Genomic DNA, 15,775 nt, shown 5'->3' on the forward strand with positions numbered 1-15,775 from the left:
CGGCGAATGGCTTCTATGGCCTGTAATGTTGTGTTGTGCTGCCATTTATTGCACTGTAACGTTACTTTTATTTATGATCAGTGTGGCGTTGATGGCTGGCTCTCTGGTGTTCTAAATTACTTGGCACCAGGTTAAATGGCCCGAACGCTATCTTGGTTAATGCTCAGCTTGGTCATAACAGCATAGGGATGGTGGAGTGTTTCTACGCTGCATCCTGATGCTAGTTGTGGCGCTTATTGAATAAAGCTGCTGCTTTTTCTATCAAAAGTAGAAGTGGAAGTGGAAGAACCACATGTGACGAAACTGCGAATGTGCGACAAACACAAGCTGGTGGACCGTAGACTGTGGGCCCTGATGCTGATTGTGGGTGACTGGTAGGAATCTCCCCTAATTATGTGTGCAGTTTTGTGTGATCTGTGGTCGGTGGGTGACTTGCAGGAGCTTCCACGCGGAAGACAGTAGGGCAGTGTAGCCAGTACAGACTGAAATTACTGGACATCCCCTGGATCAGGGAGGAGTGCCCTTGACTCAAGCTCCTGGTTTCTGTTCAATCTCTTTCACGACAAATCTGCAAGTGCTGTACACAACCTGAGGCCCCCACCTTCCAATATTTTCATAAATCAATAGTACAAGCTTAGATAAGAAACTTTGTTATATAGTTCATTACAGAAAAATGTCTCTTTCCCCCTCCCCTGCCTCATGTACTTACTTTCAATTTACTGGTAACATCCATCCTTAGTGAGGCAGTGATGAGACGAATCATCAGTCTCACTGAGGAATCAGGCTACAGCAGCTGTCCATGGAGTCTAAGGAGAGGGAAGGTGGGGAGGTGAGGGAAGGTGGGGAGGAGAGGGAAGGTGAGGAGGAGAGGGCCCTTGTCACACAGAGATACTGCTGCTTCGAGTAAGTGTTCGATTATCTCACCCCAGAGCTTGATTCGCAACAACACTGCTCAACACTACTGTATAAAGTCCTCCATGCTGCTGCTGCTTCTCTGTGTCTGTGTGTGTGTGAGAGAGATGGGGAGAAGGATCTTGTTATCGCTGTGTTTGCTGAGTTTGAGACATCATAGCAGCTAGTCTTTACCCCCTTCTAGAGCTAAGTACAGGGGAAACTAACAATTAGAGATGGGGCCTTAAAAGGGGGAGAACTGTTAAAGTGGAGATGGTCAGAAATAGTGTTATTACTTATATACACACACGACGCATGATCCTGAAAATTCACCTGAAACGACAGTGACGCTTTAAAGCAGAGCTTTGTTTTGGAATCCATGAATCATGAATCATGCCGCCATGCTTATCTGCCTATTCCTTGTGCTGACTCTGAGACAAATTGCACTACAATGTATTTAAGAAAATATACAGTATGTACATAGTATATACGTATATTATACTTAGATATGTTATACAAAATGTTTTCAATAATATTTATTCAATCAATATGCCAATTCTTTGCCAAGAATGTGTTACAATACAAGGATTGTCACTAGAATACAGGATTAGAAAATGTTAATGACATGTCACATTATTGATCCTATTTTCTGTCTGGCTACAATGTTTTATTAGTTTTTCTGAAAGTCTATTACTCCGGTTATAGCCTGCAATATGCATATAAATTAAAGAAGCCGTTTTTATTATTGCTGCCCATATTAAAGCATGTATTGAGTAATATCTTGAAGGGCTCAACACGTAATTATTTTGCTGGATACGATAAGAAGTCGATAGAATGTCATTTATGTAATGTCAGAATACAATACAGAAGAAATTCTATAAGAATAGTGTGGTCAGTTCAGTCCAGTTCACTGGCTGCAGCATGAGATAGGTTGAATACAGTTTACTGTATTTTATGATGTGTGATGGATGCAATAAAAGTTTATTGTAATTAAAGGGGTTATCCACGGACCAAAAATTGCAATAATATACTTATGTGAAAAGAGCTAACTTACTAATGTACTTTAACTAAAAATTCTATATTATTCCCAGAAGTGCTGGAGCTTTTCTAACAATGATGATGCTTCAACACGGCCCTACGTGACTGAGGGCTTGCTTCATGTGTTGTTCATGAACATGACCGCAAGGGACTGTTGCATTACCTATTGCTTGAGTCCCGAGCAGAGCATCAGCTAGCGCTTTGCTCGGGACTACAGTCCTGCTCCCGAAGTCCATATTTGGTCAATTCAGGGGTTTCCTATCGCTGGAGTTCCTGAGCAGAGCATCAGCTGATGCTCTGCCTGGGGACTCCAGCCCTGCTCCCGACGTCACTGTCTATATATGGTCAGTAACTTTAGGGGTTTCCTATTGCTGGAGTGCCCAAGCAGAGTATCAGCTGATGATCTGCTCGGGGACTCCAGTACTGCTGCCGACGTCATTGTTTATATATGGACAGTGACAGTGACGTCGGCAGAAGTTGTGGAGTCCCCAGGCTGATGCTTTGCTCGGGGACTCCAGCGATAGGAAACCCCTGAATTGACCAAATATGGACGTCGGGAGCAAGGCTGGAATCCCGAGCAAAGCACTAGCTGATGCTCTGCTCGGGACTCAAGCAATAGGCAATGTGACAGCCCCCTGCGGTCATGTTCACGAACAGCACATGAAGCAGGAGCTCAGTCAGGTGGGGCCGTGTCGGAGCATCATCATTGTTAGAAAAGCTCCAGCACTTCCAGGAACAATTCACGAGGTGTGGACTTCACCATTTAGTACAGAATTTTTAAATAAAGTACATTACTAAGTTACTTCGTTTCACATAAATATATTATTGCAATGCAATTTTTGGTTCCCGGATAACCCCTTTAAAACCAATATGAGTATTAATAGAAAGTAAGTGTAGAACGAACAATTTTGTGTAAGCCCCCCCCCCCCCCACACACACAAAATAATGGAGTCTTTAGCAATATTCTTGTCATTAAAAGGTGGAATCCAGATGGAAGCCTGAGAAATTCCATTATAAGTCAATGGGGTTCATCAGGATTCATTGGAATCAATCTGAAAACAGTTCCGTCATAGCCTTCATGGATCATTAAAGAATGGAAGCCATTGCGCTAATGTGAACAGAGCCTTAACCTATTAACTTATCCTCCTTTTATACAAAAATGATACCCTACAGACATCCCGATGATCATTAAATCAGGAAGCAAATGTATCACAATGATGATTAACGTTCATTCAGTATACCCCCTCCCTTTTAGACAAGGTTAGTTGCTGATCTGCATACATTTTCATATATAACAACTCTGTCACCAATATTTCCTGTTAGGTAAAACGAGGATAAGAAAAGTTGGTTTTAAAACTATTCGATCATCCTACAGCAATCATCTGTCCGTTAAAGGGACACTCCAGCCAAAGCTAAACATTCTCATGTGTACCATTCTGGTATTCCATGTGTCAGTCTCTAACCTGTTATTTTTCTTGCTGCTTCTATCTCTATATATCAGACTGGGATGGTTGCTTAGCAGCAGTGGGAATCAGGCTCGGTGACACGATTTCTCTACCTGAATCTATGGAGATCTATGTGTCACCCATCACAGGCTTCAGCAGCTCCTGTAGTTTTGCATAGGGGGGAGAGAAACTTCTATCATCAGCTGCCACTGATACTTAGACCGGTTACTGTCACACCAGTATTATGTAGAAGAATATAGTGCAGCCTCCATGTTTGTATACTTATGGCTTCTCAGCCTATTTAGGAGAATATAGAGAGAATGATAATCACAGTGTCCCCCAACATGCAGAAATGGTACGGTCTTTAGCTGGTCATATGATGCAGTGCTGAAGCATCATGGGATTGATAGCAAAGCAAAGGGGAAGAGAAAGCTGGGGAAATTTAAGAATCAAGATGGAGGCTTTTTTTAAAGCCCAGACAAGGCAGCAGTTCAATAAGTAAGTACAGTATACATAAAAGGAGTGTAGAGCGTGGTATACAGTCAGGTGTGGAATGCAGACATGGGAAGTTGTGTTTCCACTTGAGGTCTTCTTTATTGGAAGAAAATCGCGCACTCAATTAGCTCTTTTAGCTTAACATAACCCTAGAAACATAGAGTGAACCCCTGATCTTAAATGACATAAGGGTCACTGAGCTGGATGTCTGGGGAAGGGTAATAATGTCAAAGTGAGAGAGTTAAATTAAGATACTGATGTTTAGTACTTAAAGGGAGACTGGGTAAATCTGATATGTTGTGTCATGTGAAGTGCAGGGCCTGAGGTCTTATTCACAAAGGGCAGTCAGATCTTGCATTACTTCATGTGTGTAAGTACTAAAAGAGCAATTTATTAAGACTGGCGGTTTATATTATTAGTATTACCAGTCTTAGTATTAAAAAAAGTTGGAGTAAGATGCGACACAAATTAATTAAGAGACGAACGCCACTTAATAAATGTGTTGCATCTGTTGGTCGGCCATGCACTACAATTGTGTCGCAAAGACCCCAGCCGTGCACCATCCATTCCCCTTCCCATAGAACATAAAATAAAATAAGCATACTCACCTCACCATTCCGCTTCACTTCCTTCCCTCCGAGTCCCCTAAGGCTCCCTCAGCATGCCAGTTTTTATTTTATTTAATTGTCTAATGGAGGTAGTTTGATTGGCGGCAAGGTACTGGGCCCAGCATGATCCAATTACCTTGCTATGCCCCATAGAGGGACATCTACGCCAGCTAGAGCATGGAGTTGATTTCCACTATAATTTACGCTGGATTTATGGAAAAAATTATAATAAATTTGCCAGGCTGCAGTGGCTATGCCCGCTTTTAGGAAGCCAGGTCCCCTTACTTTAAAAGGGATGTCATATTTTATTTGTTTTATTTATTTATTTATTTATTTATATTTTAGGAAATCATACCGATTTCTAATATACATGTATTAGAAATTCTGGTCACATAATTTTCTTATATCAATGCGTTTGCTTTAGTCTAAAAAAAAATAAAATAATAGTTTAGGCATACCGCCCAACCATCCCGGATTCAGCAGGACTGTCCCAGATTCCGAACGGTGTCCCGCTGTCCCGGGCGGCCGATGGTATGTCCTGGTTTCAACTGTATCCCCGTCCTCAGGCATATGCTAAAAAGGGATTATACTGTATGGTGGTACCTGCTAAGGGGCCATTATACTGTATGGGGGGCACCTGCTAAGGGGGTATTATACTGTATGGGGCACCTGCTAAGAGGATATTATACTGTATGGGGGCACATGGTAAGGGGGTATTATACTGTATGGGGCACCTGCTAAGAGGACATTATACTGAATGAGGGCACCTGCTAAGGGGGTATTATACTGTATGGGGCACCTGCTAAGAGGGCATTATACTGTGTGGGCCAGCTATTTGGCAATGTCTTGTGTGGGAGGCACTATGGGGTCATTATACTGTGTTATGGATTCTATGGGGACTTTATATTGTGGGGAGGCACCATGGGAGCATGATACTGTGGGATGAACTGGGTGTGTATGGGCGGGGATTGAGCGGGGTTAGAGGCGTGGCTTAACAGAGAAAAAATTTGCCACGGCGCATCAGTCTTCCCCCTTGACACTGCTTGAAAGTTGGGAAGTATGGATTTAGCCCACAGATTAGTCCATAGTAATGCATCCATAGGATAACTGAATGAACTAAATATGGCGTCAGTCATGTGACCCACCCCCCACACATCATGTGACCACTGGCATTCATGTAACACTGTCTAGGTATATAACAGGTAAATTGTATTTTACTAAGGAGTAAAAAGTATTTCCACCTACAGCAGTGTCTCATCATCATGTCTGGCAGCTCTTATATTCTTCTCCCTGTCTCCTCTGTGTGTTTATTTTTTTAATTAATAACTTTATTAATAACATGACATCATCTAGAGACAGGCAGCCATTTTATAAGTCATCTAGAGACCGTACATACACAATGAAGTAATTGTTCATCATTATTCCATCATCAGTCCTATTCCCTTAGTCCATGGATGTGTCCTCTATGCGGCCCCAACACTTGTATGTCATGTAAACCTATTGCTAAACTAAATGATAGGGGGTCGTGTGATGTGAGTAAGTGGGTTAACCCCTTTAAGGCACCCTGACTGTCTCTTGGTATCTGCTGTCAGAAGAAACAAGGATCGGTCATGCTGCATTTTAACAATCCCTTAATCACTCAGAAGATAATTATTGGCAGAGGTATCAGCCAGCGGCTCATCCTCCACTCCATGTAGTAAGAAAAATGCACGGACCATTTCAGTATATATGTGAATGGGGGAGTTAAGGAGAAAATGTTTATGGAATGCACAAAAAAGAGGAGAAAATCCATGGCACTCACCATTCAGTAGAAATATTCTTTGTTTAATCAGCAAGGCAATAGATGTGCAGCACAAGCCTACGGCCGTTTCGCGTGTACTCACACTTTGTCATGGTGCGGGTCATATGCCATATGCTTATATTCCGTTTATGTCTGCGATATCCAAAGTATAGATGATAAATGTATAATCGCTGGGGGTCCCACTACTGGGTCTTCCAACGATCAGGAGAACGAGGGTCATATGCCCCATTTAAATGGAGTGGTCACGCATGCGCAATACTGCTCCATTTAATGTCTATGGAATCAACAAGATAGCCAACTACACTGTGCACATACCCTAATTCTTTGTTTCAGTTTTCTTGTATTATTATTTTTCTTAAACTTATTGTTTATAATAAATGATGCATTGCTTTGCAGCTTTATCATGTTTTATTTAGCTGTTATAATAGTAAAAGTGTATCCGACCTCACTGAGGACAGTGATATAAATGTTTCAGGGAGGTGGACTCACTATAATGTCAGTGTTTGGGATGGATTTTCCTGAGAGATAGTAAAACAGGGTGCCTGGTCAATAGAACTGGCTATGAGCCTCCGGCAGGCGACAGAACTCAGGTTCTTCCCTCTGATAACATCGGGTAAAGTCCCACAACTGATAAAAGATGTCAAAGAAGAAGAATAATAGATAAAACCCAGCGGTGAAGTCTAGACAAGCCGAGATGAAATGATTAGATGTTTCTGCTCAGACCTGTAACCAGAATGTAATGGTGAAGTATCAGGGACAGGTCAGAAACTCATGATGAAAATTGTAGTATTTCGCTTGGCTCAGTCTCTCTCAGGACTTAGGCAGCTCCAGAAAGATCTTAGATCTTTGAATATATTTCTTCTGGGCTTTTTGTCATCTACAAATGTCCTCTCCTTGTGTTCTTCAGAACAACGAGCCTTGCGTCCTCTGTTGTCAGGTGGTATAGAACGCACTCGAACAATGTTGTTGAATGACACTTTGCGTCGTGGTGTCTCATGGGCAAGCACTGTAGCCACAGTCAGCATTACGATGAGTGGTGAAATCATCAGGGCACAGGCCGCGCCATAGAGAAGCCGTAAATGTAGTTTGGTGTCACATTCTGAGGGGTCTTTTCGGGGCACCACATGTGGTTGGTTCTTCTGTAACAAGATAGATTAAAAATACATTACTTTACACTTATGTTGGGTGCGTGTAAAGATGCAAGAAATATACATATTTAGTCACATGAATAGTCAATTCTGTAAAACCTTGGGGCATTGGTGTTCTCAGCAAGCAATGAAATTCTGACTTCTATTCCCTAAACTATATTAGATTGACAGCAGGAACTTGACTGGCTGGAAAAGATTGTATATGAAATGTCTTATTTATCAGATTCATGTTTCATGCAAATTTCTTCACTAAATGACGCTGGAGTAAATCTATTAATAAAATCAACATAAAGCAGTGGCATTGATCACAGCAACCATTAAGAATTGTATTAATTTAACAAAATGATAGTGAGTATGTGATTGGATTTACTGCCTGATTAGAACGATTAAAAATAAATTTTAATAATAGAGTATTAAAATATGGCTCATGTAGCCCAATAAGACATATATTCAGGCTCAGACAAAGTGGTCAGGGATAGGAGATGGTCTATTGAACTTCCCACGTGTAGACCAAAATCTCCTCTTGTAGTATAAAGCCCTGACACCCACTTGCTGAAAAATTATTATTCCAGCCCACCGGGCTCACAGCATGTGGTCAAAGAGAAAGACTCTGAAAACAGTCCTGTTAACAGACCGCTACTTTGTATTACAACAAACAGTGGAAAAATTTATTAGTAACATAAAGGAAAGAAAACATTTTCAGTTCGTGCGTGACACTCTTGATTTTAAAGAGGGGAGAATATTTGATTACAGCATAAGAACAGGTTTGTCCCATGAATTGGACACGGATGTGTCCTCCTCTGAGCAAGAATTATCTGACTCAGAACATTTTAGAAGCCACCCCAGGCGACAACGGGGGGGGGGGGGATGGATTCAGGCAGATATCCTAACCGTGGAAACCAAAGAGGTAGAGGCAGAGGAAAAGGAGTGAATCGGGGTGGTTTTTTATCCAAAAGCCACCCCATTTCAGATTACCTTCTGAGGGACAGAAGGGAGGTTTAAGATCGGGGCCACCTGTTATTTAGGGATGATTCCCAGGTGATAAATTTGTCCTCCCGAACGCTATCTGTTGAGGAACTGGGCATCCTTAGTAAGGGGCTATCATTCGTCCCTACCAATAGGTTTGATTTATTTGAATGGGTGAAAGATCTTAACCTGTTTGCACGAAAACTAAAATGGAAGAAGTTCTTCAAGACGCATGATCAACGGCAATGTGCTGAATTGGGGATAATGGAAGAGGGTCTACCAAACCTTAAGTTACTGGAGGGCCTATGGGAAGAAAGTCATAGGGAGGAGGGGAAGGGTCCCTTTACCGAACTTAGGGTACCCTCGACAAAGTTTGCTCCCCTGAATGACAATACCCCAATTGACCTTTTCATTAAAGTGGTCGAGGACCAACTTAGATCACTGGATCATTCTAGGATTTGTGGTTTTAATACAACGCAAGATGAAATGGTCGGTCTACGATCACTTGAAAGCGATGATACTATCATAATAAAGCCCTCTGATAAGGGCGGAAATATTGTGGTAATGGACCGCATGAGATATAGCAAGATATGTTATCAGATATTAAATGACCATCGATGCTATAGAGTGTTGGAATCCGATCCCTCCATTATTTTCAAAAATCAATTGAAATGCATCTTGAGTTCAGCAAAATGTCTTAGTCTCATTAGTGATAAGGAGATGGCATTTATGCTGCCTGATTTCCCACAGATGGCCACCTTTTATTGCCTCCCAAAAATACACAAAGGGACTAAGCCACTGAAGGGTAGGCCAATTGTGTCGGGAATTGACAGCTTATCTTAAAATGCAAGTGTCTATATTGACCAGATCCTTAGACCCTTTGTAGTGTCCCTCCCTTCATATGTAAGGGACACTATGGATGTCTTGAGTAAATTGGAAGGCATACGCTGTGATCAGGACGTGTTGTCGGCATCGCTTGATGTGGAAGCCTTGTATAGCTCTATTCCTCACGATCAAGGGTGTCTAGCCGTTGAATACTTCTTGAAGGGTAAAGGCACAAAATTTCAGACTCATAATGATTTTGTCGGAATATTGCTTAGATTTATTCTAGAGCATAATTTTTTCATGTTTGACCAGAAGATTTACCACCAGCTCAGGGGAGTAGCGATGGGAAGCCCATGTGCTCCCACATACGCTAATTTATACCTGGGCTGGTGGGAACAAGAATTTGTCTTCAACGAAAAAATGGAAAAATGGACATCGTGCATTTTGCTATGGCTAAGATTATTAGACGATATTCTGATCCTTTGGAAAGGTACGAAGGCAGAATTTGAGGAATTCGTGGCGACTCTGAATGTGAACAATCTGGGCCTATTTTTTACGTGTGAGATCAATGATAGCAAGGTAACGTTCCTTGATGTTATGATCTCTAAAACACCATCTGGGAATATTCAAACCAATATGTTCCGGAAGAAAAGTGCCACGAATAGTCTCCTCAGATGGGAAAGTTGCCATCCAGTGAACCTTAAACGTGGAATACCTAAGGGCCAATTCCTTAGGGTGAGACGAAATTGTTCCACAATCTCGGACTATAAAATGTCAGCTAGGGAATTGGAGGGTAGGTTCAAACGGAGAGGATACCCTAAATATGTTCTCAAACAAGCCTATCAGAATGCACTAGGATGTAACCGAAATGACCTTCTTAATCCTAAACCACGTATCAAGGATGACGATACTATACGGATTATTGGTACTTTTGATTCTGCGAATAAGGAGACTAGAGAAATCCTGCAGAGATATTGGGGAATTTTAAAAGCTGACCCTGATGTCGGAAATCTGGTAGGGGATTCTCCACTTATAACATATAAAAGAGGGCGCAATGTAAAGGATCACTTGGTGCATAGCCACATGAGCACACAGAATAAACCAAACACCTGGTTAGACAGGGGGTTTAATGGAAGTTACAGATGTGGCTCTTGTAAGGCATGCGACTCGATTCTATGTAGCAAGAATTTTAAAAGTACCAAAACTGGCAGGGTCTTTGAGAACAGATCCTATATCAACTGTAAGACCAAAGGTGTAGTCTATTTGATCACGTGTGGATGCCAATTACAGTATATCGGTAAAACGAAGAGAGAATTTAGAAGAAGGATCAGGGACCACATTGGGGACGTAAGGAGAAAAGAAGATACTCCGGTGTCGCGGCATGTATGGGAATGCCATCATGGTGACTCCTTGACATTAAAATTTCAAGGGATTGAACATGTTAAACCATTGGCGAGAGGTGGTGACCATGACAAAAAGATCCTACAAAAAGAAGCGCAGTGGATCTATCGCATGCAGACCATGAGTCCCGCGGGTTTAAATGAGCAGATCTCCTATGCGTGTTTTCTCTGAGCATCGAATTGCAACTTTTACCACCCTTGGGAGAGATGCGGCATAGATGCGTTCCATATGCGTTTTTGAGTGGTCTACATGTTCCAATAAATTACTTTATTTTATTTCTTCTAATAGCATCAACCGTATCTATTTACAATCGATATTGTAGATTAAGGTTTAGTATTCTATACTAGTGGCCGGTATTCACACTACTATAGGGTCTTGATGCGTTTCTTGAGTGGTCTACATGTTCCTTTAAAGAACTTTATTCTTCTAATAGCCTCAACCTTATTTACAATTGATATTGTGAATTAGGGTTCTAATTGTATACTAATGGCAGGTATTCACACTACTATAAGGTCTATCCGACAAGTAATGGAGGATGATCTGCGGATCATCATTTTGTGACTCGTATTTATTATATCCCTTAGTATATCTACCTGATTCATGCTTGTCCCGAGTCTGTATATGTATCCGCTTTAGGTCTCCAGGGTTACGAGGGACGCCGTGTCATCACACTTCATCCTGATTGGCCGGGCTGTAAGGAGGCTCGCCACAGTCCGGATACGTCACTGGTGTGACGTGTCTGTCTGCGATTGGCGGTGAGTCGGCAGCTTAGTCAGTGCAGGGGGAGGGCTCTTGCCCTTCATATGCTCCCAGTCTCGCCGGCTCGTGTGCGCCCATTTGCATTAGAGTCGTGCACGAGCCGGGAGAAACAATGTTAGCACAGAAATCGTGCTTAACCGGCATTTAAACAATTTAACAAATCCCTGATGATGTGTCACATCCATTAGTTACACTGAAACGCGTAGGGTTGAAATTATTTTGTCAGCAGGTGGTCTTAGAGTCTCCTAGTAGCGGTCTGTTAACAGGACTGTTTTCAGAGTCTTTCTCTTTGACCACATGCTGTGAGCCCGGTGGGCTGGAATAATAATTTTTCAGCAAGTGGGTGTCAGGGCTTTATACTACAAGAGGAGATTTTGGTCTACACGTGGGAAGTTCAATAGACCATCTCCTATCCCTGACCACTTTGTCTGAGCCTGAATATATGTCTTATTGGGCTACATGAGCCATATTTTAATACTCTATTATTAAAATTTATTTTTAATCATTCTAATCAGGCAGTAAATCTACTAATTCAGTGAACGGAACATAATATCCCTAGCAATTGGATTTATTACACGAGTATGATTGGTTGCATAGGTTACAGCGCTATTACTGTTTTTTTCTGAGAAAAATGTGTCACTTACCCCAAAGAACTTAGAAATTATCCACTTATAGGCCGTCTGTAAAACTGTTGGCTTCTGGCGCGGGGTGATGAATCCAATTTCAATATTCTGTAAAACAGATTTGTGAGAAGATATAGAGAAATCTCCAGAAAATTGTAAAGAGTTATAAAACATAGAGACCTCTGGAAATGTTCTAAGACTGAAACCAGAGGCGTAACTTGAAGCTCTTAGACCCCAATACAAAATCTGTAACAGGGACCCCACCTACTATTTCCCATTTATAATACTGGTATCTTCTTATCTGGCAGAGGGGCTTATGGGCCCCCTCAGGCACCAGGACTAAACTGCAACTCATACCTTTGTACCCCCTAAAGCAATGCCCTTGAGTAAATCTATTAGACGAGGGTTTGTAACAATCATTTCCTATAAATTGCAACAAAATCAAATTTAACATTTATAAATGTTACAGTGAACACATAAATTTTGGCCTCAACAGGCTTTATTGCAGCAAGGACTTTGTGTGACGTCATATCTTGCAGATATTTAAGCTTTAAAGCATTGCCTATAGGTGAGAATACCTCCATAATATTGTGTCTGACAGAACATGGCACCTATTCTTTTCTGTCACATTTATACAAAATCTGAAAGAAAAGAACCCTTTATATGCCTCAACATTACATTTGCTGCATAGGGACATAAAGTAGGGCCCCATAGAAGCCAATAGGTGCCCTATTACAGTTCTGTACAACTCAGAGGTTGTATGATGCCCGTATGCAGCTCAGTGTAGGAAAAGTTGTAAAATAGACGTAGATATTGGCTCTGTCTCATGTGAATTCTTTCAAATAGTGGAACTTCTATCTACACCTTATACAGGAGCCTGAATAATAAAAGTTCCTGCTATTTAAAGGTTACAGGGTTATATGTTTGAATATATTGAACTTACGCCATTACACCGCTCTCTTATCCTTTTATGTCCAGCAGGAGTGTATGGGTCTCCAACAGGGTCAGAGAGAAATCCCTGCAAGAAAAGTATAAAAGTGTAAAATATATCATCTCTGGTGCAGATAATGGCATTTGACATTATTCCTGGATGTAGAACTGTTTACTTGGATGATGTAATTTACCTTAGATCAATAAGTTCTATAAAAGGCAGATATAACAGCCATAATATAAGCATATACAAGCAAGTAACTCACCCCGAAGAGCTGGAACATGATTCTTATATGAGGAACGATGTCCTCAGATTGGAAGTCCTGAAAGGCAAATAATCACATTAATACCCCAGATAAGAACATTCATCCAACTATATGTAAAATCAGTATGAAGTTGTGTATTTACCTCAAACCTCCATGGTCTCGGGGTTCTGTAGGAGCTTCCATAGAAAGGAAGATATTTCATCCAAAACAAGAAGTCCTATAAGATGAAAATGTTATTATTACAGTCAATATCCTGGAGATAAGGGCACAGTGTGTATGTATATATATATATATATATATATATATATATATATATATATATATACATATATGAATGACGGTAATGTTATTGGGCACTGACGTTGATAGATAGATAGATAGATAGATAGATAGATAGATAGATAGATAGATAGATAGATAGATAGATAGATAGATAGATAGATAGATAGATAGATAGATAGATAGATAGAAGAATATTTCATTACGAAAAGAAACATTACTACCTGATTAATTTTATCGTTTCCTTACTAACAGAATATTTTGCATATAATATCAGTAATAAGTTGCGTTACCTCCAGAGTCCATTGAATGAGGTTGTGAAATGGACTTTCATAAGATTGAAAGTAAGAAGTCCAATATGAAAAGTCCTGGAAGAGACAATATTGGCATCATAGTCAATCTCCTTTCCATACAAAACATAAACTATATCTACATATTACACACACACACACACACACACACACGCACGGACGCACGCACGCACGCACACACACACACACACACACACACACACACATACACACACTTATTTGATGTGTTGGAGGAAGTTATATACATAATGTAGTTCCGGCTGCAGGGACATATTTTACTAATAGTAAGAAGGAGACACCGCACTCGCCAGTATGCCATAGTGATTGTTTTCTTTCACCTGGTCTGCACACTTTGGTATACTGGGAAGTGCCATCACTCATTTTATTGGATCTTAATTTGAGGGGCTTTGGATGAATTCTCTGGGAGATGAGCACCCCACTTCTTGATGACAGAACTAGACATATATACTATAGGAATATTATCTGTTTACCCAGATTTTACTACTTGCTTACAAATAGCAATTACATAAGCTCTAACCCATCACTTCCTTAGCAGTTCCCCCTTACCAGTCGATAAATTCTTACTAGAACTACACCAAAACAACTCCCACCTACCCACATAAATCACCTAGCAGCAACTTGTTATAACTGACAAACATTTATAATAAGAGATGAACTTACCGGCAATGTCAAGCATTTACCAGGCGTGATCAGAGTAAAATACACTAATACAAGTATGATCCTCATTTTTCAAAAAAGATCAAGTCTCTAAGCACCAAAATATGGCTAACAAGAAACAAGCTGAAAATGGCTGTGGCCCTTTTATAACCTACTCCCCCAGGTGATTATAACATCACCAAGCGCTTTGTGACATCATCAAAAGCCCATCAGAAGCCAACATGTCAGTGACAACATTAACTTTGATATATGTTATTAGCACAAGCTATAAGCAACACACAGTATGGCTGCACTATTTGACAATAATTTGATCTTTAATATCTAGGGTTGTCCCTGAGTGATGATTAATGTGAAACAATATATGATAAGTCTACAGCAAGTGTCATTTACCGTATACAGTTTAGGAACCATGAGGGGAAAGGGGCCATCTGACTATGAGAGCTTTAATTGCCAACAGAGTCAATGTACTACATATATATACATATATATATATATATATATATATATATATATATATATATATATATATATATATATAGTACATGGACCCTGTTGGCAATTTATAAAAATATAATATAAATGAAAAATCATCTATATATACAAGTCCTTCTCAATGAATTAGAATATCATCAAAAAATTAATTTATTTCAGTAATTCAATTTAAAAAAGTGATACATTTTGGGTTTTCATTAACTGTCAGCCATAATCATCAACATTAAAAGAAAAAAATGCTGGAAATAGATCACTCTGTGTGTAATGAATCTATATAATATATGAGTTTCACTTTTTGAATTGAATTACTGAAATAAATAAACTTTTTGATAATATTCTAATTCATTGAGAAGGACTAGTATATATTATTAAAAACTATGCCCCTCTGGATCAGGCACTATCACTTTGTGTGTAAGTTCTGTATTTTCCATTACAAATAGTGTTTTGGAGCATTGGAGCAGATACATAGCGGCCATGAATCATTGCTGAGGGGGCAGTGAATGGTGGGGAGATCAGATAAGGTTTCTTCTCACTAATAAAGCAGACTTATATCTATGCGTATAATATCCGCTGTATTCTTTCTTAGCAAGTATTAATCCGAGGTTACAATATATTTTTCTGTCCGTTGGCATAACAGCCCAGCGGACCTGATGGTATATGCTGCCCTGAAATACTAAATTATACTTAAATTACAGTTCCGCTTTAGAGTGTCCAGTGATAGTGATGTACGATGAGGTGTCCATAAATATTTTTTTTACTAGAATAGTCAGAACTGAGTAAAACAACATCAAAACTGTCTAATTTACAAAATCCTCTGGC

General features: G+C 40.2%; 1 protein-coding gene across 3 annotated transcripts; it reads right to left on the reverse strand.

Annotated features, from left to right (window-relative positions):
* Positions 1 to 6,586: 6,586 nt before the first annotated feature.
* On the reverse strand, positions 6,587 to 14,566 carry LOC142652026 (uncharacterized). 3 transcript variants are annotated; one of them, XM_075827388.1, is made up of 7 exons: positions 14,468 to 14,566; positions 13,769 to 13,843; positions 13,339 to 13,413; positions 13,197 to 13,253; positions 12,944 to 13,018; positions 12,022 to 12,108; positions 6,587 to 7,417 (listed from the first exon to the last, which is right to left on the reverse strand). In XM_075827388.1, the coding sequence occupies exons 1-7, from the start codon at positions 14,531 to 14,533 to the stop codon at positions 7,079 to 7,081; spliced, it is 774 nt and encodes a 257-aa protein (XP_075683503.1). In that variant the 5' UTR covers positions 14,534 to 14,566; the 3' UTR covers positions 6,587 to 7,078. The 3 variants fall into 3 exon arrangements, with proteins under 3 accessions (XP_075683503.1, XP_075683505.1, XP_075683504.1); XM_075827390.1 differs by lacking the exon at positions 13,769 to 13,843 and having other exon boundaries at positions 6,588 to 7,417; XM_075827389.1 differs by lacking the exon at positions 13,197 to 13,253 and having other exon boundaries at positions 6,588 to 7,417.
* Between the last annotated feature and the right edge of the window lie 1,209 nt (positions 14,567 to 15,775).

This window comes from Rhinoderma darwinii, chromosome 5 (genome assembly GCF_050947455.1).
Source record: "Rhinoderma darwinii isolate aRhiDar2 chromosome 5, aRhiDar2.hap1, whole genome shotgun sequence".
In the NCBI taxonomy this organism is placed as follows: domain Eukaryota; kingdom Metazoa; phylum Chordata; class Amphibia; order Anura; family Rhinodermatidae; genus Rhinoderma; species Rhinoderma darwinii.